This window comes from Saprolegnia parasitica (genome assembly GCF_000151545.1).
Source record: "Saprolegnia parasitica CBS 223.65 unplaced genomic scaffold supercont2.43, whole genome shotgun sequence".
Classification (NCBI taxonomy): domain Eukaryota; phylum Oomycota; class Saprolegniomycetes; order Saprolegniales; family Saprolegniaceae; genus Saprolegnia; species Saprolegnia parasitica.
This window is the reverse complement of record NW_012156437.1, coordinates 151,153-177,485: the sequence shown is the minus strand read 5'-3', so window position 1 is coordinate 177,485 and position 26,333 is coordinate 151,153. Positions and strand designations below refer to the sequence as shown.

The window sequence follows — 26,333 nt, the reverse complement described above, 5'->3', positions numbered from 1 at the left end:
CTCCTCGCCCAACACGAGTGGCCGCGACGTCACCTCGTCCCGCGGATCGCGCTCCTGCCTCCGCCTGCCTAAATCAAGTACCCTCAACCGAGTACACACAACGAAGAAAGTCCGACAATTTTATTTAGCATAGTTTTATCTATTGTAATAGACGACCCACTTCAACAACAACAACAAACAACACAAAACGTTTGCACAAAGCAGTGCAGCCATAGTGCACTCGACTCGAATGTCGGTGAATTCGTCAAACAAGCGCCAGCTGAACAAGCGCCAGTGTCCGTGCACTGCAGCAAACTGGCGGATGGTAAATCGGTGGTAACCGCTTGTTCCTACACATATGGTATGCCATCACCACGTTGCGACACCATACAGCAGACCACGCAGCAGCCACCACCAATTTATGGCTGCCGCGTACTCCAACTAAAAACGAGTGTTTAATGGCGCTTCTAAAATATGTCAACACAGACCATCTTTTCTTGGCGATGGATCCAGAAACGGGTATTTTGTGCGATGCATCATCTTTCTCGCACGGGGACAAGTCGAATCATCATACCGGTACTGTAAGCTTAGCTCACTCTCGCGGCAGTCGTCGTCGGTGTGTCGTGTCCATGATGCCAGCATGCAGATACAGATACATCGCCGTGGCCAACGTCGTTTTTAAACCCGTTCGATGCCACCTCGGCACTTGTTTAGCTGAAGCCTTTCTCATTTTCAGCGTGCCGTTGGCATCTAAAAACCCTGTCGGCGACATCGCTTAGAAATATCTATCCGGATGCGGCGTAAATATACGACCTCGAGTAGGATTCACGCAAGCGGGAAGGCCAAGCACGAAGGCGCGAAGACCAAGAGGTGCGCAAACCAGCGTCCAAGTCGTGGTACCGCAATCATCATCATTCTTTTCCTCGAGTGTTTGTTGGCGGTGTGTACGACCGGGAAGTACGACCGATGCATTCCAGCTGGGTGCTCGTTTTTATTGAAGTCAAACAGGCACCACAGAAAACGAAATGAAACGATCGACCGTGTTGTCTTCACTTGCCCGTGACAGGGATGTTTAAGCCGCGCGCGAGACGCTGGTCCTTGTGGCCACGTCCACATCGACCGTCCATTGCCGGGCTGATAACACGAGTTGACGACGATCACGTCCGTCCTAGGCAACCGCTCGGCCGGCGTCATAGAATTTTCCATCTGATTTCGCCCCAACTACGATCTGAGAACGGTTTACGATTCTTGATGTGCGGACACTGGTCGCTGAGGCCGTGAGCTCCCTTCGAGAACAGCTGCCGCATGGTTTTGTTGGGCGCTGGATCTCTGCACCTTTCTACACAGAGCTTGTTGAATCGTTTTTTACGGCCGAATTTTCAAAACGTCTTCGATGCGGTCCTCACCGTTGCTGAGAAGTACCTACAATGTAGCTTGGTGCTTGAATGAAACGCTGCGATCTACGCTTGCGTCAACTCCACTGCTGGAGCTATGTGAGTGTATTGTACCAACTCAAGTAGCAACACGACGCTAACGATCGACGCGACTGGTTCGCCGAGGAGGAGCGTGTTAATTCCAAGTCATCCAAGTCATCCAAGCCATCTGAGAACCTGATGGCGGGCTTAGTCAATCGATCGCGGTTTTTCGCAGCCTCCACGTCCCTTGGAGTGCAACGCCAGCTCCCAAGCTCATTTGAGGGACAAGGCAAGCACTCCTGCAATGATGTGCAGCGTGCGCTTGTTGCAGCGCTGCGGTTGCTAGTGCTGTCGAGAGCTCCATTCAGAGCAATGCTTCTTCGCGCTCCTCTAACGGCAAATTCATCAATGCAACGTGGCGGTCGTAACACCTTACCGTACAATTTGGACAGCACGCTTCAAGTGGATAACATGGTATACACAACAAGAACAGAAGCGGACTTATGGTCATTTGTAAGCACTGCCGCGGAACGATCGTGTCTACACAAGGCTAGAGGGAGCGGTAACCAGCTAGGACATGGCGCCAAAACGGCGCAGCTTCGAGTGATGCACAGCGTACGTAGCTCACAGGTATACATCGGCAACTTGATGGCCTAGCCGTCCCACGGCGCAAGTAGCTGCAGAGGAGCCCAGCCGTGCGTGCTTCGCCGCCACAGACGCGCCTTTCTTGAAGCTTCAACTTTGCGCCCGTCACCAATCTGATCAGCCTCACGCCGTATTTTATTGATGGCGTTATGATACGCATACCATTACCAAGTCATTTAATTCTATAGGTCCGTGGGTCGCAACTTCGATCTTCGGCTGGCCGACCAGATGGCCCAGGTGGGTGAGGCGCTTCCCAGCCGCGAGATCTGGTTGCCGTTGGAGCCCAGTCCTCATTTCTGGTTTTGCAGCCTCGTTCGCAAGTCAAAAACCATGGGCGAAGTGACGACGCCGACAACGGGCGCGTACGCCTCGGTCTGGGACTCCCGCCCCGTCAAGTACTCGAGCGTCCTCTTCCAAGTGTGCGGCTTCATCTTGATGATGGAGCTCGCCGAGCGTCTCTCGTACTACGGTATCAACCAAGGTCTCCGTAACTTTATGAAGACTGTCCTTGGCTGGACCGGTGTCTCGGCCAGCTCGATCAAGAGCACGTGGACGTCGCTCTGCTATCTCTCGCCGCTTCTCGGTGCCTACCTTGCCGACGAGCGCTGGGGCCGCTTCAAGACGATCGCGATCTTTGGCACGGTCTACTTCATCGGCGACGTCTTGATCTCGATCGCTGCGCATCCCAAGGTGCTGGGGTGGGAGGAGACCAGCGAGGCTGGCGTTTTCAACCGCGAGGGCGCCGACACCAAGACGGCCGAAGGCCTCTTCGTGTTTGCCCTCTTTGCCTGCATTGGCATTGGCACTGGCGCGATCAAGTCGAACGTCATTACGCTCGGCGCCGACCAGTTCAACCCGCACGACCCGAAGGAGGAGGCCCAGAAGGTCACGTTTTTTTCGTACTTTTACTGGTGCATCAACTTTGGCGCCGCCTTTGCGTACGGCTACCTCGCGACCTTGTGCGTGAAGGGCTCGTCGGCCATCTCCAAGGACTATGGGTACTTTGCGACGTTCCTCATTTGCGCGTGCGTCATGGGCGTCGCACTGCTCATGCTCTTCGTCGGCAGCAGCCGCTACATCAAGTTCCCGCCCAACTCGGACGCCATGTCCAAGCTCGTGCGTGTGCTTCGTCAAGCGTCGGCGGCGTCGACGAGCGCGCGCATGGCCTGCGTCGGCTTCCTCCTCTTTTTGCTGTCGTGGCTCTTGAACTTGGTGGCGGTCTTCCTCAAGGACGGCTCGACCGAGCGTCTCGGCATGTCGTACGCGGCGGGCGGTGTCGCGTTTGGCGGCTGCGTCTTGTGGGTGCTCGCGGGCATGAACTTTCAGAACATGGAGCGTGCGAGCGCGGCCAACGGCGGCCCCGTCGACGCGACGTCGATCGACGAGATCAAGCTCGTGGTCCGCGTGCTCCCGTTCGCGGCCTTTAACGTCATGTGGCAGTGCGTCTACGACCAGATCGACGCCAACTTTCAGATGATCGCGCAGCAGACGGACCTCCGCTTTGGCAACGAGCGCGACTCGACGCAGCTCCCGGGTGCGGTCCTCGGTGTGTTTGACCCGATCGCGATTGTGATTTTGATCCCGCTCCTCGACGCCGTCATCTACCCGGCGTACAAGAAGCGCTTTGGCAAGGCGGCGTCGCCGTTTGGCAAGGTGTTTGCGGGCCTCGCGATCGCGGCGTTCACCATGTTTTACGTTGGCATCTTTGAGATCGTCCGCAAGAACTCGGGCGAGATCATGCTCCCGGCGAGCGCCACGAACGCGACGCTCGACTTTGTCATTGACGAAGGCGGTGAGCAGCCGATGAACAAGCTGCCGTGGGGCTGGAACATCTTCCACTACGTGCTCGTCGCGCTCTGCGAGTGCCTCATCAACGTGACCGCGTTTGACGTCTTTTACTCGGAAGTCCCGGTCTACCTCAAGTCGACGTGCCAGGCCATCAACCTCTTCATGGTCGCGATGGGCTCGAGCGTCACGTCCATCTTTACGCTCCTCTTCCAGAAGAACATTCCCGACAACCTCAACGAGGGCAAGCTCGAAAACATGTTCTTCACGGTCGGTGCCGTCGCGCTTCTCAACGTCGTCCTCTTCACGCTCGTCATGCGCAAGATGCAGTTTGGCATGCACTCGATCGAAGACAGCCCGCACGCGGCCGGCGAGCTCGGCACGGACAAGGAAGCGCTCATCGACCGGTCGTCCAACCAGATGAACGCCCGCGACTCGTTCACGCAGCAGCGCGCATAGAGCGGTTGACAATTGTATGTATGCGTTGGGCAATAAGCCCAATGCGCGACGAGTGGGTGCATCCGTAATCCATGGTTTCTCTTCTTTTTTACATTTTCGTTGACCAGCAAAGGCAGGACCAAGGGTTAGTCGAGTGGGTCTTGGTACAAGCCGACTCGGATGCGCTCTGACTTGGAGAGAGACGACGACCTGATGGCCATCCGGAGCGAGACGTCGCACAACCGAGAGAAACGTCATCAGTACCAAAGTAGTCAGAAAGTAGGGATCTCACCGGGACTTGAACCCGGATCTACCTGGTGGTAAACCAGTGTCTATACCGCTAGACTAAAAGATGTCGACTAGATTTCAGCCTTCTTGACTGCCTCCCCAATCTCGACGCTCCAGACGCGCACTCCCGCCAAGAGTGGGTGGGAGTAGTGAGAGAGGAGAAGAGAGAGTGTCACATCAAGAAGCCATCTGCCGTCTGTACTGCCCCGTAACAGAGGAGAGTGTAACCAAGTGAGTATGAGAGTGAGGAAGAGTGTGGTACACGCGCATGGGAAAGTGCGTATATTGGGCTCATAACCAGTCAGGAAGTAGGGATCTCACCGGGACTTGAACCCGGATCTACCTGGTGGTAAACCAGTGTCTATACCGCTAGACTAAAAGATGTCGACTAGATTTCAGCCTTCTTGACTAAAGTTGTCGTCGCGACAGTGAGATTGCACTTTCTCGCAACGGGGTGTAGACCGACGGTTTCATCGGCTGTCACGTCAACTTGACGCCATAGCCGTCCATTTTCGCTCCCGTTCATTCCATAACGGTCCTCGCGGCAGCCTCTTTGTTCGACCAACGCAGTCCATGACGCCTGCTGTGCCTATCACGCTTTCTGCGTTCAGCGAAAAGTAGCCGGCCGCCTCGTGCACGGCGTTATTTTTCGAAAGCAAGGCGTTATCCGGAGACAAGCCCTTTGCAAGCGGAGATGCTGGACGACGCGGACCTCGTGCGCGGCGCGGGCTTGCTCGTCATGGCGTTCGGTGCGCTCCTCCTCGTCACGATCGCGCCTCTTTGGTTTGTCTCGTCGGCCGTCGAGGCGAGCGGTGCACACGTTTCGGCGCGCTATGGCCTCCTCGAGCTCTGCACAACTGCGCTGTATCCGAATGCGTCGACGACCAACACGTGCTACCGGCTGCACGCAGCGCTGCTACCGCCGAGCAGTCATCGCGTCTACGCGCCAGGCAGCGTGTGCGCCAGCTTTGGTGCCAACGCATCCGCGGCGACAACAGTCATGGCGCAGATCACCGGTACGATGCTCGGTTCTCGAATCGTGTCGACGACAATTCTCTGAGGTTTCTGAGGACAGGCCTTGGCACGCACGATACGGCGCGGTACTTGACGTGGGAGTGCGACTCGCCCCACTTGCTCTCGGTGCTAGCGCTCCTCGCTCTCCTCGCCCTCACGCTCGTCGGGCTCGTCTGGGTTGTCGCGATCGCCGCGATGCACCAGCCGCTCGGCGCCCACGCCAGCTTTAGCACGCTCTGGCTTCTGCTTTCGATCTGCTACGGCTGGGTCTTTGCCGAGCTTTTCGCGCGTGCGGTTTGGCGTCGTCTGATTGTCGGCGGACTCGACCACTTGAGCTATGGGATGGGGCTACTCTACTTGCTCGTAGCCTACGCTCTGCACGCGCATGGCCTGCCTGTGCTCGCACTGTACCAAAACCGACTCCAGACCCGCCTCGATCTCGGGCTTATCTGCGCCTAACGTGTTTATAAAATGCATATGTCTTCAAACGCTCCGACAAGTTGTGCTTTTTAACAGCCCACTGTACCGACACCATTAATTACGGTGCGGGTTCAAATCCGCAGGCCGTCGCTGCGGTCGCGGCAGCGGCGGTCGCGTTCGCAGCCTCTTTGGCTGCACCCAAGTGCATGTGTGCGGTTGCTAGCTTGGTCTGGAGAAGGTACACAAGCGGATACGCGTCCGGCAGCCCTCGATCGGTCCACTCGGTCAGCAGCTGGGACGCGACGGCGACCACGGTCGTCCAGGCCTGGCGTGCCATGGCATCGTCGAGCTCGGCGAGGAGCTTATCACATGGCGTCAAGGACCCGTCACTCGAGACGATGTCGTTGTCGCTCATGCAGCGGCCGCAGACGCAGTCAAAGCCAAAGGTTGTCGCCAAAAGCTGCTGGCGCGCAGGTCGCGGCTCGAGAAGGCTAAACCCAAAGACATCCAGGTACGAATACGTGAGGAGCGCGCCTACGTGTCATGCATGCGTCGGTTTCTTCCCAAGCCACAGATCTGTACCTGGCGCCATGGACTGCAGCGCTCGGAACTCAAGGGCTCGAGTTGCCATGTTGAAGCGCGGATACGTCGTGGGTCGACACGCATGGTTGATCATCTACAGGGCAGAGGTTGAGTGATTGCCGTCGAGACAATCATACGCACCTTGGCCGCATCTGGGAACAGCCCCAGACCCAATGCCGAGCTATGAAGATCGACGACAATCGGGTGGGCGTTGAAGCGCACGGCGAGAAGCACATCGAGCACGTGCTGAAGTGTCAGCCAGCGCTACAGCAGACATGAGTGTCATGCTGCGCAAGGAAAACGGCGCCTGTACCGGACGGTCCAGCGGCGGCAAGTGCGACAGTAGCAGCTTGGCGTACCGCTCGTAGCGCTGGCGCTCCTTGGAGGGCACAGCGTGGACGACGAGCGTCGAAAGCATTGACGCGTTGTTGGTCGCGAGCTCCATGATGACGCAGCTCAGCGCGAGCCGGACGAGATCGTTGTCGGTTGCCGGCAGCGCCTGCAGTGCTGCGCACTGGGCGTCGTGCAGAAGCAAGTGGTCTTGCATGCAAGTCCGGTCGCAGTAGCGCGCCCGCTCGCAGCTCGCGCACTGCACGGCGCGGCCGCGGAGCGTGGCGAAGCAGGCGTGGCAGTGCGTGAGCACATGCGCTGCCGAGAGCACGGACGCAAACGCCTGTGCCGAGAACGCAATGTCGCTCGCCGCAATGGGCGCTGCCGCCGCCAGGACGCGCCCGACGATGGGCGAGGCGGTCGTGTGCACGATGACGGCCGGCGCGTCGGCGAGAGGCGACGAGTCGAGGACCTTGGCCGCGCGGTGCGAGGGAACCCACGTTGTCGTCGCCTTTGCATGGCCATACGCGACCTTGGTGAGGCCGGCGCCCGCATGCTCTCGCACGACGTCGGCCACGACATGGCTCCAGACCACTTGCATGGCCGTTCTGTGTTTCGCTGCCTGTGATTGGCCCATTCTTGGGTGGTCCACTCCCTATACACAACGTGAGAGGCGTTGCAAATCGGATTCGGCGGTGTCTCGATCGACAAAGTGCAGGTGCCAGGTTGATTCCTACTAGTAGTTGATACGGGACGATGCAGCACGTAGCCTACCGGGTTGTCCGTGCAGCGGTTCACCTCGTCGGCCTTCCGCTGGTACGTGTTGGTGAGCATGACCTGGTCCCCCATCAAGCTCGGTTTGGCGCCGACCTCGGTGATCGCGTCGCCAGGGTGATGATAACGGGTGTGGGGCCGCTCATGGGCTCGTACTATGCTCGGTGTGTGAGTGTGGTCGATCCAATAGTGCAAACCTCCCTACCGCCTGGCATTTTTCAACGGCGGCACCAAGCGCATTGTGAGCGGCATATCTTCCGGAAAGAGCTGGGATTGGCCAGAAATCGGCCATTTTACGGATAAAATACGTGGCACGTGGAGCGAGCCGAGAATCTGCCGTGGCAGTGCGCACGCAACGCTATCGCAAAAAAAAGCGAAATCAACCCTGCACACGCAAAGGTGATGGGGCACTACACGTACGCGCTCTTCATCCTTGCGCACTTGGTCACCCAATCGATGGCCGCATGCGTGAGAAAATCGAATCCAATGAAATTGGCTGGCATTGCGTGTGCACAGAGTGGTGTTTAGAAGGCCCAGCCCATGTTTTCGGGGGCCAAGTCGGGGTAATACACGCGCACGGTATCGAGGAAAAGGCCGTGAAGTAAGACGTAGCCGCGGCTGTTGAGGTGCAGGCCGTCGTAGAAAAGCGAAAGGTCTTTGAATGTTGGCGTGAAGAGATCAATCACCGGCAGGCGCAAGGTTCGCGCCAGTCGGATCGTCGCCTTCGCATACTTGGAAGCCTCGGCATTCGATCGACCGGAGCTCCAACCCGTGCTCTCGTCGACGGCGCTGGCCGTGATGAGAAGAATCTTGCAGTTGGGGAACGCGTCGTTGAAGGACGCAATCATCGTGTGGAGGTTCGTCGAAAACTCATCCAGCGGCACGTGCAGCGCTGCATCCACGCCGTTGATAAGTGAGGCGTCGTTGACACCGAGGTAGATGGAGATGAGCGACGGATGCTTGTGCTCCCAGTCTTTCAGCACGCGTGGAAGCTGGCTCAACCACCACCTACATCTTGCTGAGGCGACGCCACTGCAGTCCATGCGACCTACCGCGTCGTCCGACCCGACATGCCGCGGTTCACCACGTCGGCCTTTCGCTGGTATGTGTGCGTGAGCATGACTTGATACCCCATCAAGCTCGGGTTGGCGCCGAGCTCCGTGATCGAGTCCCCCATCGTTATGATGAGTGGCGTCGGTCCGTTGATGGGCTCGTATTCTAGACACAACGACTAGTTATCGTCATTCAATCTGGCAACGCGACGTACCACCCGGCATGTTTTCAACCGCGGTGACAAGCGCTAGAAGCAGCGCGAGCAGGAAGCTGACCAAACGCATCGAGATAGGGAATTGAATTCTGGCATAGTGCCTCGGATGGTGCGGCCTGTCTTGCACAAGGTCGCGTGGTCTGTAGTGGCGACACGCAAACAGGCGGGCGACATCTGAGCTAAATCAGACTGGTGCGCGCCCATGTCATGTACCTCAGGTGCATTTCGCAGAATCTTTGGCCCCAGGTGCGAGCTTTCTTGATCTTGTTGCGCTCGTCAAACCAGCATTGTAGGTGTAGAGCTGTGGAGGAGGAATGGGTCCTGTCGACGCCAACGTGGGGTATCATCCGGATAATTACGGTGCTTTGCAAGTATCCGGATATAATTGAACCCCATACGTGGCACCGTGAGCGAGCCCAAAATCTGACGTGGCACTCAACCGCGAGCTGCTCCATCACAACACGCTTTCTTGTGCTTTGTCTTGCCTGGCGCCTCTGCAAGTGCTTTTTCAATGTCTCTAACTACCGCGTCGTGCGACCGGAGCGCCGCGGTTGACAACGTCGGCTTTCAGGACTATGCGTTGGTGAGCACGACCTGATACCCCATCAGGCTCAGCTCTGTGATCGCGTCGCCCAAGGCTATGAACAGTGGCGTCGTGCCGCTTATGGGCTCGTTCATTGACTGGCACTCTAGAGCCAGTTATTCAACTTTTCGATCAAGGATCGTCGTGTAGAGTGCGGGGCGGTACGGCGTAGATGACAGCGATAGACACCAAGTGCAGCAGCACGAGCAAGCACGACCAGGAGTGTGTGTTCACCGCCAACATTCCTTGTCCTCATGAAATCGTGCCCGAGTCTTGGCAGCAACACCGCAGACAATGTGTGTCCTTACCCCGATGCGGCACTATTTTGCTTGTTCCATCCGTGGGGCGAACGACGCCCCTTTCTTTGGCGTTGTGCGCGCTGGTACTGATTGTTGCTCGGATTGAAAGAGACCTCGAGAATTTCTGTTGACACAGAGACAGGCTGGTTACTGCTCACGCTAGATAGATAGATAGATAGATAGATAGATAGATAGATAGATAGATAGATAGATAGATAGATAGATAGATAGATAGATAGATAGATAGATAGATAGATAGATAGATAGATAGATAGATAGATAGATACTAGAAAGGTATCATCGCGTTCATGCACGGCTCGTCTCACCCATCGAACGCTCAATGCAGGTCCGTATGTGCACGACGTGTTCAAAAGCGATGCAAGCGCCAACGATCGTCTCGGCTTGCTTCATCCATAGAATCCCCTTGTCCTGGGCCACGACGCACGAGCTATCGGGGTCTCGACGAGTCAAGACGTGCATCTGGAACGACGGGAGAGCGACAAGGTAGTCCTTGAGCTGTCGTCATCTGCCGACCAGGCCGAGGCGGCAACCCCGACGTCGTCGCCCATCGCGGCGTTCGGTTGGATGCTGTACGGCGAACGACGAAGGGCGTTGTCACTGCATCGCGCGTCGTAGGCACCGCGTCTCTTCGTATCACCACGTTCACGCCCACGACTCTCGGCGACGGAGGTGGTCCCACGAGTTTCTTTGTTGCAAACGGCGGCAAGGCGCCGAGACGCTTCCAACAACGTGGACGACGCGAGGTTGAAGTCGTTGAAGTGCGTCAGAAGCGTGCGGTTCAGAATGCGGGAAAGCGCAGTTGCGCTGATCTTGTCGGCGGTGAATCTGACCGGGAATCTGTTTCTCTTGCGCGTAGACGCTAGGCTTTGGGACCGTTGACAATTGTACGGCAACACTTAGAGCAAGTCCGCGACAAAGGCCGACCGACCAGGCTTGCCAGTTGCGCTCCATGCATCGACACGACGCACCCTCTTTCTGTCTTTAGCGTCTGCAAGTAGCTTCAACCCGGGCGGCGTCGCCTGTCGCGATGCAGGCCACGCTGAAGGCGCGCACGGTCCTGGATGCAGCCTGCCCTGCACAACATTGTACTCTGGCTCGGCGGTGGAAAGCTAGTCGGAACGATAAACGGCAAACAACAACTGCACAGCTACCACACCAAATTGATGGGGTCGTCTCTCATACACTGTACTAGCTGTAGAGTCGTCATCCACGCGAGCACGATCAGGCGAACGGCTGATGCGCATCTGAGATCACACACCGTGGCACGTACTTGCTATATCCCCACATCCCATCGCTGCCTTTCTGAACCATGGAGGTCTTGACCAATCAAAAACGCCGAGTGCGATGAGGCCCACCAATCATCGCGCGTCGCCGACCCAAGTCCACGTTTCGGTGCTGCTGCCTTGCAAGATTGCTCGGCCGATGATGCAAGCCCAGACACACTACACAAGGACGAGGCCGTTCGCCAGTTGACGCTACGGCGCGAGCTGCACACAGCTATGTACTACATCCCGCGGCTGCGTCGATGTCGTGTCCCAGTGCATCCATGCACGCATCGGCCCCGTTACCTCCCACAGTACTCGGCGGGACGACTTCTTGGATGGGCCGTGTACCTACTTGGATGTGTTCTACACTAATTGCTGTTGTTGGGGAATTGGATCGATTTCGATATACTGCACACTCGACAGTGTTTGGTGGTGGACCCTCGCCTCGACGCGTGTTGCGCTGGCGGATGCGATGCAGACCAAAACGATGCAGTCATGCTACACGACTGCATCGTTTTGGCCTGTATATTTGATGCATCAAGTATGGCGGTCATGCTCACACTATTTCGATGGGATTGATGTGTGCCTGGAATACCGGACCCCTGTGAGTCACAGTTCTCACCTTGGTTTGCCACCGGCTTGTGTGCTCAGCAACACATGTCACGCAGCATAAATGCGCCTGATGGCCTCACTTTGCCTTTTCGTCCGAACCGAATACGGTACTACGCGGTCATCATGCTGCTGCGATACGTCGTGGGCGTCTTGCTCGGTCTCACCGGGATCGTCGACGCGGCCAACTACCGCATCTACACGTCAACGAACCGCGTTCTGGCCGAGTCCAACGGCAACATTGTCGTCGCGACGCCGTCGGCGACCAATGCGATCAACGAAATCTTCGACTACACCGAAGGCAGCGGCAAGCTCATGGCGCAGAGCACATCCAAGTGTCTCGGCGGGCAGCTGGAGCCGATGGTGCTCCAAGATGCCGCCTACAACGTGCACATGAAGCTCCGCCTCGGTCTCTGGTTCTGCATTGGCGACAGCGTCAACCTTCCTTGGCAATACGACGCAAGCAGTCGCCAGTTCAAGCACGAGTACTACAACGGGTGGTGCCTCGATGCGGTCACGAGTCCGATTTCCATCTACCTCTGCGACGCATCAAGCGCGACGCAGCGGTTCCGGCTCGTCGCGGCGCAGACACCGCCACCGACGCCGCGCCCCAAGCGGCCCACGCCTCGGACGCTGCGGATTCTCGACCATCGTCGGCGACTCGAGAGCGACAACCCGCCGGGGTTTCGTCTCGCGGATCCGTCCGAGAAGCTCCTTCCGATGCGCATTACGCTTCAAAGCAAAGGCGTGCTCCAGCTCGTGGGCACCGAGCTCTATGTGCTCGAGACGCCGCGCAATGGCACCGACGAGTGGTTCGAGTACAATGCCAACCAGCAGACGCTGCGGTCGCTTGCGCCCGAGATGAACTCGACTTGTTTGACCTTGCATCCGAGCAACCGCCTCTACTTTAGCACGTGCTGCGCGCCCGAGATGTGCCAGAGCCAGCAGTTTGTGTTTTACAAGAACCGACTCCGCCACCCGACGTCGTTCTGTGTCGCGCGCAACCTGTACAAGCCCGACGCGGGAAGGCCCATGGCCGGTATCTGGTGCAATGACGACCGCGACAACGACCAGTGGCTCGCGGTCCTCAAGGAAGACGCACACGACAATAGCACCCGCCGCCGCCTCGACGCATTCGACACGCGCATTCGCGCGGCGAGTGGCAAGCTCATCTCCGAGTGGACGACCGGCCTCTACGTCAACTGGGCCGTCAACAACAAGAACGAGTGGTTCACGTACAACGAAGGCGGCCACACGTTCCAGGCGCAGAGCAATCGCCAGTGCATCGACGCGTTTTGGAGCTCGGATCCAAGCGTCAAATGGTGGGTCCTCAAGATTCACACGTACGACTGCGGGTATGGCAACCCGAATCAAGAGTGGTCGGCCGAATTCAACCACATCAAGCACCTCAACCACGCGGGCATGTGCATGGAGGCCAGGAACGACGGCACGCTCGGCGTCAACTCGTGCAAATTCGGCTTTACACCGGGCGAGTGGCTCGAGCTCTACCGGTAATAGGGAGCGGTGATTTTTATAAAGTAATGACTATGGATTGATTAAGACTGTACATGGATGCATCATGGTGTGTGTACGCGTCATTTTTCGAACAATTTTATGACTGCGGTTCGGGGGTAGTCCGATCGAACGACAGTGACGGCGTATACATGACTCCGATCCTCGTTGCACCCACAGTACACGATGCTTGGCAGACGGGACCAGAGTGCCACGTCGGCTGCAGATCAGGACGCACGCCATGGTTCGAACGGCGGTAATCGGCAACGTGTTCGCGGTAAACGTCCGTTGGAGTGCGTTTTACACCTTTAACGTCCTGTTGATGGATTTAAACGCGTTGGACGCCATGTGGTCGGAGCGAGTAATACACCAACCCTAAAATTCCGTCCGAACTGGTTCCCACCGGCCTCTGTGCGAATCGAGCGCGCCATAGGGATGGAGTTGATGTGTCCCTTGCATGCCATCCTCCCACAAATGCAGTCGTCTCAGTGTTCAAGATGCAACGGCTCGGTCGCATCCTCGTCGTCGTCCTTGCCTCAGTGGCCGCGATCCCGACGGGAACGTACCGCATTCTCACCTTTGACCACTTGGCCGTGGCCGAGATCAACGGCCACTTGGTGCCAACGCCATTGAACACGAGCGCACGCAACGAGCTCTTTAGCTACACGAATTTTTCCGGCGTCTTTTACTCAGCGAGCGCGGTGCAGTGCGTCGGCGCGTTCTTGCATCCGATGGTGCTTCAAGGCGGCGCCGCCTACAACGTTCACATGAAGCTCCGCCTCGGTCTCTGGCGCTGTCTTGGGTCTAGCATCAACCTGCCCTGGCGGTACGACGAGGCGTCGATGCAAATTGCACACCGGTACTACCGCGGGTGGTGCTGGGACGCCAGCACGAGCCCGATTGCGGTCTACTTGTGCGACCCGAGCAGCGAAAGCCAGCGCTTTCGGCTCGTCCCGCCGACAGACGCCAGCCCGACACCGCGGCCGCCGCGGCGGCGTCTTTTGTTTGAGCCGCGAGACGCGATCGGGCACCGCCGCTGGCTCGAGAGCGACAACCCCGAGGGCTTTGTCCTGGAAGACGAGACGCTCAAGCTGCAGCCGATGCGACTGACGATGCCCGACCGCGGGGTCATTCGGCAAGTGAACGACCGCGTCTACCTCGAGGCAACGCCCCGCAATGGCTCGGACGAGTGGTTCGAGTACAATGCAAACCACCAGACGCTGCGGTCGATGGGCCGGAACGACTCGTGCTTGGCGATTACGCCCAACAACCAGCTTGTCTTGACGCCGTGCTGCGCGCCGGTGGGCTGCTACCAGCAAAACTTTGTCGTGTACAAGAATCGGATCCGACACCCGTCGTCGTTCTGCGTCGCGCTCAACCCAATCAAGCCGGCGACCAACCCGCTCCTCGGGCAATGGTGCAACGACCTCCGGGATCACGTTCAGTTTTTCGCCGTCTACAAGGAGCCTGCGCCCGACCACCGGCGACTGGACAGTGCAGAGACGCGGATCACAGCTAGAAACGGCCACGTTGTGTCCGAGTGGAGCACTGGCTTGTATGTGAATGGTGCGGTCAACAACAAGAACGAGTGGTTCACCTACAACGAAGGCGGTCACACGTTCCAAGTCCAGAGCAACCGCCAGTGCATCGACGCGTTTTGGAGCTCCGACCCAAGCGTGAAATGGTGGGTCCTCAAGCTGCACACGTTCGACTGCGGGTATGGCAACCGCAACCAAGAGTGGGCACCGACGCACAACCGCGTCAAACATCTCAACCACGCCGGCATCTGCCTCGAGGCCCGTGGCGACAAGACCCTCGGTGTCAACACGTGCAAGGAAGAGAGAGACTCCGAGTGGCTGCAGCTGTGGCACTGAGTACAAGGCTCAACGAACGTCCTGTCGGCGTCATTATTCAAGTCAATATCGATTGCTGTTTTGTCCTTGGACAGCGAGAGGCAGCCAAGGTAACGCGCACGGCAAGAGGTTGATACTATCGAACTCTGCCATTTAACAATAATACACTGGGTGGACGTGATCACCGCGTCGACTCTTGAGCGCTGGTGCAGGAAGGGATAGGGCTGTGACACCCAACGGCGCGTTGTGTGCACCTACTAGCTGTCGCCCGCCCTTGGCAGCACCATTAAGATCATTTTTGAGATTGCAACGCGTGTGGTGTTGCTGCTGCGCGACCATGGGCATGTCGCTGCCGGCCCATGCTGCAAGGCACGTTGTCGCGTGTATTTAGCCATTTCCACAACACAACGTATGAAAACACACAACTCGAGCTCGCATGGTCATCCGGATACCAGAAACCTGAACGCAAGCACACGATGTAGGCGGCCGGCCGGCGGCGAGGGCTGACCGCATGCATAGGTCTGGGAAGGTGACCTTCAAGATCACGCTCACGTCGGACCCAAAGCTGCCGTTCCGCATGTACGTATGCTCCTGCCTACTCCTGCCATGGTGACCGTCCTGCATTAGCGTCAGCGTGCCCGAGGAAGCGCCGTTCACGGCCGTCCTCAAGTACGTCGCCGAAGAGTTCCGCGTGCCCGCAGCCACGAGTGCCATCATCACCAACGGTGCTACTACCGCGTGCTTGCGCTCGCATCCACGATGCTGTATCTAGATGGCATTGGCATCAACCCGTCGCAGACGGCTGGCAACGTCTTTCTCAAGCATGGCACCGAGCTGCGCTTGATTCCGCGCGACCGCGTCGGCTAGCCTGTCGCTCGTACATCGTGGTGGCCTCTTGTTTTGATGTCTGTGTGCATTTTTCAAACGGCATATATCTCACGACACAAGAAGACATGCTTTGGTTCGTTTACAAGCCCTTGTTGTAAAAGGCGTGGGCCGTGCGCGGGTACTTGGCGTCGATGATGGCCTGGAGCTCGGGCTCGAGGTCGCTTTTGGCAACCGCACTCTTTTGCGGGAAGAGCGCGCAGCAGAGCGGCGTCGAGAACGAGAGGCAGAGACCCGTGAGGAGCACCATGATGGGCGCCGCAAGCATCGGCGACCGCTTCAGGAGCGTGCCCTGCTCGAGCTTGGCCATGACGAGCGGCGGGAAGAGCATGCCGGGCACGGCCATGAGGATGCGCGACGGCACGACCTGGAGCACGGCATTCTGGGCCGCGACCTTGCTCTTGCCAATGAGTTCGCCCTCTAATCGACATGGCATGAGCCATTCTCGTTGCAATGGACTGTGTCAACGCACCAGCAGTCTCGACGTCAATGCCGTCGACGAGCTCGCGCTGGCGCATGAGCGGGATGTTGACCCAGTTGGCGGCTGCGACGGCCATGAGCGGCACGAAGCGACCGATGAGACCGCCTACACCATATGATAATGAGATGCAAGCAAGGATGCCGCATTGGGTTCAAGTATTTAGTACCACTGAGGCTCGGGCGGCTCGCAATAAACTTGTTCATGCCGACAGCAGTCGCGACCGACATGGTCGACGCAGCAATGTACGCTTGGCCAAGCTGCTCGGTCGTGACGCCCGTGCTCGCGTTGCGGTTGGTGTAGTTGACGATCGAGTTGAACGTTTGGTTCATAAACTATAGTCCCCTCGTTGAGAGGCAAGAAGGCATTGGCGATGCTTGTACCTGCCAAAAGATGACGGCCGGCGTCGACCGGTAGAACGTCATCATGCAGCCCGTGATGGCCATGTTGCCAGGCACCTGGAACGCCATGCGACCTACGGCTTTCTCACGCGTTGCCCAAAGCAGCGTGGTCGGGTACCCAAGATAAAGTTCTTCTCGCCCGTGTCGGGGTGGAAGGCCGAGTCGTAGAGGTGCTTGGCGGCCCAGACATCTTCGTCCTTGATACCTGCCGGCTCACGGCCCGCCCTAGTCGTCGGTCCCGTCAGCCATCGAGTACATGGAATGTGCCATCCTACTTGTACTGCTCGACGAGCGCCTTGGCCGCGTCGAGGTCGGCGTCGGACGCGAGCACGTTGAGCGGGTTGGTCGTCGTCAGAAAATGCTTCGCACGGCCTTCGAACGTGCTCTGGTCCCAGCGGGGCTCATCGAGGTTGAGGCGAGCCGCCATGTTGCCCTTTGCTCGTCAAATAAGATTTGATAGACCTAAGTTCTGTGGTGTAGCAATGGCGCAAAATCATTTTCCATTGCATTTTATTTCGTCGTCGTCCCAATCCATACAAACCTCCAGTTGCATTATACATCACGTAAAAAATGCATTCCAAATACAATACCGCGACAGGGGAAATTAACCAGGTGCATGGGTGCGGCGGCAACTTGGTGGCGCCAGTCAAATGCAAACCCTCGCTCTCCTTCCCATGATTGCTCGACGCGCGCGCCACCTCTGTGATTGCGCAGTCGAGAGTCGACGTATCCTACCGGAGCTTCCTGCAGGAACCAAGCGGATTGCAATCTTGTCGCCGCGGAGGATTTGCGTGGACCGCCTCGGAACGCTCGCACCATTGTTTTTACGCAGACGAAAGGACGTGCAGACGACGCGTGCTCGACGTGTTGACGGCACCACGGGTCTGCGTCGCTACTATGGGCCAAGGACCTCTCTCGACATATACAGGACGTGTGTGCTCTGTCGACAACAGCAGGACGAGCCTTGTGGACGCGACTGTGCAGTGAGAGAAATGGGCCAAGGCGACGGCGTCGATACGGTGGCTACTACGCGCATGCGAGGAGGCCGGTATCGATCGACGATGCCAGCATCTCCGCCTCGCACGATGTCGACGACGCGGTTGCCGTCTTGTTTCTGTGCGCGATCCAGAAACAAGAGGATCCGGATAGCGTTGGAGGCCGGAGCTCTCGCGGAGTCACAAAGCTCGTCGTGGAAGAAGCCAAAGTCATTTCGAGGATGGCCGCTTTGCTGCCTGCACGTAGTACATGGACATGTACGAGTGTTTGCATCGCGCCTCACACGATCGCGACACGAGCACCAAGAATCCCAACGACTCGAAAGAAATCCATGTCGTTGCACGTCCAGCCAGAATAGACAAATCGCATTCCAATCCATGGTCGATTGCAGTGTCTTGGCGCCGAGAACGAGCGTGGGTGCTACGACACTGTATGAACGCGGCGCCTTGGCGCGACGGTGGTTCTTGGCAGTCCAAGCGGCCGACGGCTGCACGCCTCGTTACCGAGCTCCACGCGCTCTCCAACACATGCATGCAGTATGATAGAGTACATGTACCTCGCATGGGCGGGAGGATGAGGATGATGCCCATCTCAATGCATCTCAACGAGAGCTCTCACCGCATCTCCACGCATCCTAGTGGCAACGCGTGCTTCTAGGTCGACTGGCATCGGAGCCCCATTTTCAGAGATCGTGTCGATACATGCGGTATGAAGGACCCGCAAGTGCACAATGACAGCAAGAAGCGAGACCATCCCAATGGCACGTGTAAGAGATGCCCCGATGCCTTTCTTCCGATGCAGTGATACGGTTGCGGCCACTGGGGACCTGCGCCTCGTCCGAGCCGCCACGTTCTGAGTGGCTGCCACCTTCACCACGTAGCATATGTAGGTGCGCTGGTACCAGCAGCGTCGGCGTAGGACCGGTTCCGCGCCGGCGACCACGCCGACTGTGAGGTTTGGGAAAAGACAGGCGGTGTGTCCGGATACGCGGCGCGTATTGTTCGGATACGATGACGGTATCCGGATTGCCTCGCTTTAGGTTGTGTGAGGTTGTTTCGCGGCCAATAACCTTTGACGAGCCACGGACGACCAGTGGTAAGCATGGGCGGGGACCTCCAGGACGCCGAGGCCCTCGGGCAGAGCTTCAAGGTGCTCGAGCAGGCCCACGCCGGCGACTGCAAGAGCCCGGACCTCGCGGACCAGGTGGCCAACCACTCGGAGCCGACCGCGCACAACTACTTTTTCGAGCCGTACACGGCCGGCGCGTGGTCGCCGCAGCTCGTGCACAAGCAGAAGATCCTAGCATACCCGAGCGCGATCGCGTCGGCGTACGACAAGATGGTCTCGAGCTCCTTCTCGGGCCTTTTGCAGGAGCTCCACCACGCGTGGGTCTCGGTCGACAATACGCTCTTTCTCTGGGACTATACGGCCGATGGCAAGCGCGTCGTGGTCTTTGAAGGCATGGAGCAGGTCATTTGCGCTGTGGGCATCGCGCCGCCGCTGCCAGGCGTCTTCAAGCCGTTTGTCAAGCACGTCTTGGTCGTTGCGACGGCGAGCGAGATGCGCCTCCTCGTGGTCTTGCACGACGCCGACGGCGGGCTGCGCTTGAGCGCGACCAAGCTGAGCATCTCGACCGACGACTGCATCGTGCGCAAGATCGTCTCGACATGCGATGGCCGCATCTTCTTTGGCGGCTCGGACGGCCAGCTCCACGAGTTCGTCTACGACACGGACGAAGGCATGTTGCACCAGCTCGGCTGGAAGCGCAAGTGCCGGAAAGAGTCGCACGCGCAGTCGCTCTCGCAGTACCTCCCGAGCTTCTTCCGGACGTTCACGAACGCGTCCGACGCCATCGGCAAGGTCGTCGACATGCGCATCGACCACGAGCGCCGGATTCTGTACTTGGTCCAAGAACCCGCCTTTGTCAGCGTCTACGATCTCGGCACCGAGGCAGGGGCAGAGGTCGCGCTCATTGCGTCCAAGAACCTCGAGACCGAGGCCGGCCGCTTTTGCCAGCGCAACCAGCGCAACCTCACGTCGTGCCCCGAGCCGCGGCTGTTTGCGACAACGTCGGTGTCGCTCACCGCGCTCTCAGTCGTCGCGCGCGACGAGTCGGCCAGCATCCACGCGATCGCGGTGAGTGCCACGGGCATCCGCTTCTACCTCTCGACGTTTTCGCCGAGCTTTCTTTCGTCGGCGCTCAAGCGTCCAACGTCGCTGGACCTTGTGCACATTCGCCTCCCACCACCGACGACCGTGCTCGCCGACGCACCCGAGTACCACCGCACCGAAGGCCTCTCGCCGGCGCTGCTCCCGGGCAAGAGTCCGGCCCACGTGCACGCGGCGTACTATCGGCACGGCGTCTTTCTCGCCATCAACGGCGGGCCGGATGCGTACGACCAAGTCCTTGGCCTCACGAGAGATCTCACGGCGCGCCACGCGCATGACGCGAACGCGTCCATCAAGGTGCTCATGCGCGAGTCGATTGCGTGCGACTCGTGCCAAGGCAAGGTCAGCGCCGTCGAAGAATTCGTGCCCCAAGGCGGCTCCACCGCACCAAGTACGACCTCGACCAACCTCAATGGCAATGGCAAGCGGCCACACGCGTCCAGCCTTCTCGACGAGACGCCGCCCGTCATGCGGTCCGAGCTCGTGACGCAGGTGGTCGAGCCAATCCGGCACTTTCTCGTCTTGACGAACGCCGGGCTGCACATTTTCAAAAAAGTTCGACCGATCGACCAGCTCTTTCGTGTGCTGCATGCGACCAAGGACGTCAAGAAGCAACTGAGTCACTTCGTCAAGTGCTTTGGGGCGTCGGAAACGTGCGCGATGCTCTTTGCAATCGCGTGCGGCGCGCTCTCGTCCCAAGACACGCTCTGGACCGACAATATGGGCATGAAGAGCGACGACCACATTGTGTCGATGGCCATGCAAGCGATTTTCGACTTTGGCGGGGCGCCGAATGTCTCGAGCGGCGGCGTCCCGAGCTCGACCCACCGCTTTGTCATGACGGACGACGTTGGCTTCTCGGCGCACCACGACGGCCTCGTGCTCTTCGTCTCGCGCTTGCTGCGCCCGATGTGGCGATTTTCGCCCTCCCAGAACATTGCGCCGATCGAGCGCGTCCGCAACGTCCTCTTCCGACTCCAGCAAGTGCTCGAGACGCATTACCGGACGTCGCTGACGGCCGCAAGCGTCGCCGAGCCGTCGGCCGCGAACGCCCTCACGCGCGAGCTCACGGCGCGCGTTCAAGAAGCGACACCGGCCGTCGTGCGCCAGGAGAATGCGATGCGCGCCGAGCAGGCCTCGATCCGGTGCCTGTACCTCTTTACGACGCGGTCGATCCAGGCGCTGTCGCTCGTGCTCTTCGCGCCGACGCCGTCGTTGCCGCTGTCGCTGCCCGACCTCGTCACGACGTCGGAGGGCTTTGACGCGCTCAAGGCCCTCCTCTCGCGCCTCACGCAAGGCCAGAACGACGCGATGCTCGTCGCGTCGCTCCAGAAGCAGTGCCCGCTCTTCTTTAAAGACACGGACGCCGCCGCGTGCCACGGGTACCAGCAGCTCGAGGCGGCCGCGAGCTGCGCGACGGTCGAGGATCGCACTTCGTGCCTCCAGCGCTCGCTGCAGCATTTCAAGCTCGCGGCCAAGAGCTGGAAGACGCTGACACACGTGCTCGACCTCGAAGCGATCTGCGCGTCGTACTTTACGCTCGGCTTTCTCGATGGCATTGTCGACTTGGCGTTTGCGACGGCGCCGCATTTTGGCACGGACGACGACGCGCGCCGCATCTGCTACGGCTACACGATCCAGTGCGTTCAATTTTTTGCCTCCAAGACGACGACGACGACGAAAACAACGACCAACGACGACGACGATATCGGCCGCGTCTGTGCGAATGCGCCGACCGAGTGGCTGCCGTTGACGGCACGGGAAGCGTGCTTGACGTATTTGCTCGAGAAGCTCTTGTCGGTGCAGGATACGTACTACCACTCGGTGCTCTACATGTGGCTGTATGCCAACGACGAGCGCCAGCGCTTGATTGCGCTGCGTGGCGCGAAACACATGCTGTCGGTCGAAGCGTTCCTGAAAGCCAAGGACGAAGACCTCCTCGTGCAAATGTATTTGGTGCAGAACCGGTATGTGGACGCCGCGCACGTGCTCTGGACCCGCGCGACGTCGACGTCGGACCGCCGCCCGATCGGTGACCGGATCGAGCTCATTTCGCGCGCCAAGAGCATCCTTGCGGCCGCCAACGACCCGACGGCCACGAGCGCGCTCCAAGAAGTCACCGAAACACTACACGTGCTGCAGCTGCAACGTCACATTTGGACGACGTTGCAGTCGTCGGTACCGGCCGCCGACCTCGAGGTATCATCCCAGCGGCGGCATGCGCCGTGATTCATGTATATCGGACTAGGCGCTGGCGACGACGATCGTGGCCGTCTCGCCGTTGTACAACCAGTTTGCGGCCAAGTACAAGCTCTGGCCAGAGTGCCTGCGCATTCTCTGCACGTGCCACTCGGAGGTGGGTGTTTTTCTTTTCATGTCGATTTTCACGCATCTTCTTTCAATGCGTAGGACATGGCGACGATCGAGACGCTGTGGAAGCGGCTCTTGTACTCGCTCATCCCGACGTCGGTCGGAAACGAGACGTTCAACAAGTGGCTCTCGGCGACGTGCGACGCGCTCGACATTGTGCCCAAGACGTCGGAGCACCTCGAACATGCCTCGTGGATGAGCCACGTCCAGGCCCAACTCCTGAGCCTCAAGGAGCTCTATCCCTCCAAGGCGTTTCCGGTCGAGCTCCTTCTCCACGAAATTGAGCACGCGTGGATGTGGTACCGTCAAGTGACGGGCGTTGCGACCGCGCGGCCGTGGATCGCAGGCCTCTTTCTCGACGCGGGCGTCCCGTACGCGGTGCTCTTTGGTGCATACATGAGCTTGTATCAACACCCGTCGCCGTCCCCATGGCGCCTCCACGTGCTCGAGAGCCTCTACCAGCTCGTCGTGAGCTGGCTCAGCGTCATTCGCGGCGTGGCCCCCCGCGACCTCCAGCTCGAGTTTGCGACCGCGACGCCCGTGCTCACGAGCGCGTGCGAAGACATTGTCGTCGACCTCCAAGGCCTCCTGCGCGGTACGCTCGTATTGTATCAATGTTTCAAGTCGGCTAAGTGGGAGATTTGTGTAGAAAACGACCCGAAAAAAGCCGAGCTCGTCGGGTTGTTTCGACGACTGAAACTGGACATTTCCACGACCAAGTCGACGTATGCATAAATCTAATCCCAACGCTCTGAATTGCCTCAACATGCATCGTCGCTTCCGCCGTAGCCCAAGTACGGCCTTGCTTGGGTGGCTCTGGTTAGGGTCTTGGTTGCGCGTTACTCCGAGTATGGTTGGTGCTGGTGACAGCTTGGATCAACTTGTTGCTGACAGAAAGCATCCAGCGCGCCCTTGTGCACTGCAAGTGATGTCGCACTGCCACGTCAGGATCTGTTTTCGACTGCGATCCAATAGCCAATCCGAAGCCTGTGTAGAAATCGAACGACCAATCATAAGTGGGTATGACGCGGTCAGATTGCACTTTCTATCGCGTTTGCCATCAATCCAGGTCAACGAGCCAGCTCCACGCCACGACAATACCCAAGGACTCGCGCCCACAATTCTGCAAAGTGAGCTTGCACAGCAAAATCGTTTTGATGACCGCTACACAAGGTCCATGCTCCCATTCATTCGTCAGCGCATCGTTCCCATGCCCACGACTAAAACGTACAATACGAGTAGATTCACGTCGACAATATACATTTGGATTTCGTCTGGGACGAGACTAGCTTAGGCGCGCATTTGCGTGAACGACTCGCGCGCGTTCATGAGGTTGGACGACCGGTCGATGAGCGCGTCCTTCTCGTTCACTTCGTCTTCGTGGACGATGCGCGAGCTGTCCATGCCAAACTGCATCTTGCGCATGACGATAATGTAGAAGAAGAGGTTGATGGCCGAGACAGCGCCAACGGCGAAGAACATGTTCTCGAGCTTGCCGTCGTTGAGGTTGTTGGGAATGTCGTCTTGGAAGAGGAGCGTAAAGATGGATGTGACGTTCGAGCCCATCGAGACCATAAAGAGGTTGATGGCCTGGCACGTCGACTTGAGGTAGATCGGGACTTCCGAGTAAAAGACATCGTACGCCGTCACGTTGATGAGGCACTCGCAGAGCGCGACGAGCACGTACTGGGGAATGTCCAGCCCCACAGGATCTTGTTCATGGGCTCCTCGCCGGCCTTGTTGATGACCGGGAACGAGCCGTCCGGGTACGTCGAGTTGCCGAGCATGATGACACCCGAGTCCTTGCGCATGATCTCAAACCCGCCGACGTAAAACATCGTGGCCGTCGAGATGATGAGACCCACGAGCACCTTGCCAAAGGGCGACGCCGCCTTGCCAAAGTACTTTTTATACGCCGGGTAGATGACGGCGTCGAGGAGCGGGATCAAAATCACAATCGCGATCGGGTCAAAGACACCGAGGACCGCACCCGAGAGCTGCGTCGCGTCCCACTCGTCGCCAAAACGAAGGTCGGTCTGCTGCGCGATCGACTGAAAGTTGGCGTCGATCTGGTCGTAGACGCACTGCCACATGACCATGAACGACGCGAACGGGAGGACGCGGACGACCATTTTGATCTCGTCGATCGACTGGTCGTCGACGGGCCCACCGAGCGAGCGCTTGGCGGCGTTGACGTTTTCATAATTGATGCCCGAGAGCACCCACGTGACGCAGCCGAGGACAGCCAGGGCACCCGCGACATACGTCAGGCCCTTGCGCTCCGAGGACCCGTCCTCCAGGAAGACCGCAATCAAGTTGAGCACGAACGAGAGAATGAGGATGACAAAGCCGCCGCACGCACCCTTGGCCGACCAGCTCTTGGCCGACGACCGCACGAGCACCTTGACGAGCTTGGACATGGCGTCCGAGTTGGGCGGCAGCTTGATGTAGCGCGGCGACCCGAGGAAGAAGAAGAGCAGCGCGACGGCCATCACACACGCGCAGATGAGGAACGTCGCAAAGTACCCATAGTCTTCCGAGATGGACGCCGAGCCTTCGACGCACAAGGTCGCGAGGTAGCCGTACGAGAAGGCGGCGCCAAAGTTGACGCACCAGTAAAAGTACGAAAAGAACGTGATCTTCTGGGCCTCTTCCTTCGGGTCGTCCGGGTTGAACTGGTCGGCGCCGAGCGTAATGACGTTCGACTTGATCGCGCCAGTGCCAATGCCAATGCACGCAAAGAGGGCAAACACGAAGAGGCCTTGGGCCGCGTCAATGTTGGCGCCTTCCTTGTCAAACACGCCGGAGACGTTGGTCTCCTTCCAGCCGAGCACGTGCGGGTGCGCGGCGACGGCCATGAGGATGTCGCCAAGAAGGTACCATGTGCCAAAGATCGCAATCGTCTTGAAGCGGCCCCAGCGCTCGTCGGCGAGGTACGCACCAAGGAGCGGCGAGAGATAGCAGAGCGACGTCCACGTACTCTTGATCGAGTTGGACGAGACGCCCGTCCAGTGCAAGTGGGACTTCATGAGTTTTTCAAGCCTTGGTTGATGCCATAGTACGAGAGGCGCTCCGAGACTTCCATGAGGAGGATGAAGCCGCACACTTGGAAGAGGACGCTCTTGTACTCTTTGCGGTTGTCCCACAAAGAGACGTGGGCGCTAGACGGGCTCTGGATCGCTGCATAGCCGGCCATGGCGCAAATGCTGGAATGAGAATCGTGTGCACGATCCAACGGTTTGAAGAGGCGGCCCGCGGTACGAACGCAGCTGGTGCGCAGAAGACACTCGCTTCCTCGGACGATCTGAGATTAGAAATCCATGCAAGGCCCAGAGACAATCAAACTCGCTATACCAGATGATGATGATGTTGTTCGTCGTTGTTGGCAATCCCTATGGCACTACTGTTTTGGCGCCATGACGTGGCAAGCCCCGGCGCGACTCAAACGCGCCCGGCGCAGTGTATCGAAGACAAATGGAAAAGTTTAGAAAACCAGCCCGGAAAATCGACCTTTGCAGAGAGCACGCACGACCGTGCTCCAGTTGACGAGAGAAATAGACCCTTGTCGCATCGAAAAGCAATGGTGTGTGGTCCCACCAAAAGACATGAAGAAAGGGAGAAACGGCGTGTGCAAGCTTCCTTGCGCGAGGCAGGATCGAACATTCCTTGCGAGAACGAGAGAAAATGTCTCCGCAGCCATGAGACGCGAGAAGAATACATTTCGTCGCCGATTCTGCGTTTTTCCAGCCGTTCCGCAAGCGAAACCAACCGACGAGTGGCCGCGTCCTCCGAGGCGCGGCCGTCGGTCATCCAGGCCGCGGCAGAAAGAGGCCTCGTCAGTCGACGCCTTCGCCTGCTGCGAGCCGCGCCATCAGACCAAGCGACGCTGAGCGATGAGGAACTCATCGCCACGCTGCACAAGACGACGTATCCGAGGAAGACGAAGACATGCTCC

General features: G+C 58.5%; 8 protein-coding genes and 2 pseudogenes across 10 annotated transcripts; 5 read left to right on the top strand and 5 right to left on the bottom strand.

The window, feature by feature from the left end:
* Positions 1–2,337: 2,337 nt before the first annotated feature.
* Positions 2,338–4,283, top strand: SPRG_08738 (hypothetical protein; the record flags this gene model as incomplete). The annotated part of the gene is made up of 1 exon (XM_012348341.1): positions 2,338–4,283. The coding sequence occupies exon 1, from the start codon at positions 2,370–2,372 to the stop codon at positions 4,281–4,283; it is 1,914 nt and encodes a 637-aa protein (XP_012203731.1). The 5' UTR covers positions 2,338–2,369.
* Positions 4,284–4,545: 262 nt separating this feature from the next.
* SPRG_30115 lies at positions 4,546–4,617 on the bottom strand (annotated as a pseudogene). The gene has a single exon. The product of its transcript is annotated as a tRNA-OTHER (tRNA).
* Positions 4,618–4,862: 245 nt separating this feature from the next.
* On the bottom strand, positions 4,863–4,934 carry SPRG_30114 (annotated as a pseudogene). Its single transcript has one exon. The product of its transcript is annotated as a tRNA-OTHER (tRNA).
* Positions 4,935–5,244: 310 nt separating this feature from the next.
* Positions 5,245–6,023, top strand: SPRG_20669 (hypothetical protein; the record flags this gene model as incomplete). The annotated part of the gene is made up of 2 exons (XM_012348383.1): positions 5,245–5,566; positions 5,626–6,023. 2 exons carry the CDS (start codon positions 5,245–5,247, stop codon positions 6,021–6,023), a joined length of 720 nt encoding a protein of 239 aa, XP_012203773.1.
* Positions 6,024–6,102: 79 nt separating this feature from the next.
* Positions 6,103–7,497, bottom strand: SPRG_20668 (hypothetical protein; the record flags this gene model as incomplete). Its single annotated transcript, XM_012348382.1, has 4 exons — positions 6,103–6,518; positions 6,567–6,660; positions 6,708–6,830; positions 6,880–7,497. 4 exons carry the CDS (start codon positions 7,495–7,497, stop codon positions 6,103–6,105), a joined length of 1,251 nt encoding a protein of 416 aa, XP_012203772.1.
* A 4,343-nt stretch (positions 7,498–11,840) lies between these two features.
* Positions 11,841–13,229, top strand: SPRG_20667 (hypothetical protein; the record flags this gene model as incomplete). The annotated part of the gene is made up of 1 exon (XM_012348381.1): positions 11,841–13,229. One exon carries the CDS (start codon positions 11,841–11,843, stop codon positions 13,227–13,229), a length of 1,389 nt encoding a protein of 462 aa, XP_012203771.1.
* A 494-nt stretch (positions 13,230–13,723) lies between these two features.
* Positions 13,724–15,946, top strand: SPRG_08737 (hypothetical protein; the record flags this gene model as incomplete). The annotated part of the gene is made up of 4 exons (XM_012348340.1): positions 13,724–15,054; positions 15,599–15,658; positions 15,707–15,804; positions 15,852–15,946. The coding sequence occupies 4 exons, from the start codon at positions 13,724–13,726 to the stop codon at positions 15,944–15,946; spliced, it is 1,584 nt and encodes a 527-aa protein (XP_012203730.1).
* Positions 15,947–16,016: 70 nt separating this feature from the next.
* SPRG_08736 (hypothetical protein) lies at positions 16,017–17,285 on the bottom strand. Its single transcript, XM_012348339.1, has 6 exons — positions 17,119–17,285; positions 16,962–17,068; positions 16,826–16,917; positions 16,612–16,777; positions 16,437–16,550; positions 16,017–16,384 (listed from the first exon to the last, which is right to left on the bottom strand). Exons 1-6 carry the CDS (start codon positions 17,268–17,270, stop codon positions 16,047–16,049), a joined length of 969 nt encoding a protein of 322 aa, XP_012203729.1. The 5' UTR covers positions 17,271–17,285; the 3' UTR covers positions 16,017–16,046.
* Positions 17,286–18,940: 1,655 nt separating this feature from the next.
* Positions 18,941–23,113, top strand: SPRG_20666 (hypothetical protein; the record flags this gene model as incomplete). Its single annotated transcript, XM_012348380.1, has 4 exons — positions 18,941–22,207; positions 22,257–22,364; positions 22,418–22,973; positions 23,028–23,113. 4 exons carry the CDS (start codon positions 18,941–18,943, stop codon positions 23,111–23,113), a joined length of 4,017 nt encoding a protein of 1,338 aa, XP_012203770.1.
* A 555-nt stretch (positions 23,114–23,668) lies between these two features.
* On the bottom strand, positions 23,669–25,574 carry SPRG_08735 (hypothetical protein; the record flags this gene model as incomplete). Its single annotated transcript, XM_012348338.1, has 3 exons — positions 23,669–24,064; positions 24,127–25,401; positions 25,458–25,574. The coding sequence occupies 3 exons, from the start codon at positions 25,572–25,574 to the stop codon at positions 23,669–23,671; spliced, it is 1,788 nt and encodes a 595-aa protein (XP_012203728.1).
* Positions 25,575–26,333: the final 759 nt, after the last annotated feature.

Coding starts and splice junctions, on each gene's coding strand:
- SPRG_08736 (XM_012348339.1), bottom strand. CDS start 17,270: ATGGCGGCTCGCCTCAACCTCGATGAGCCCCGCTGGGACCAGAGCACG. Junction 17,069..17,118: donor GCGCTCGTCGAGCAGTACAA/GTAGGATGGCAC, acceptor ACCGACGACTAG/GGCGGGCCGTGAGCCGGCAG. Junction 16,778..16,825: donor CGGCCGTCATCTTTTGGCAG/GTACAAGCATCG, acceptor AGGGGACTATAG/TTTATGAACCAAACGTTCAA.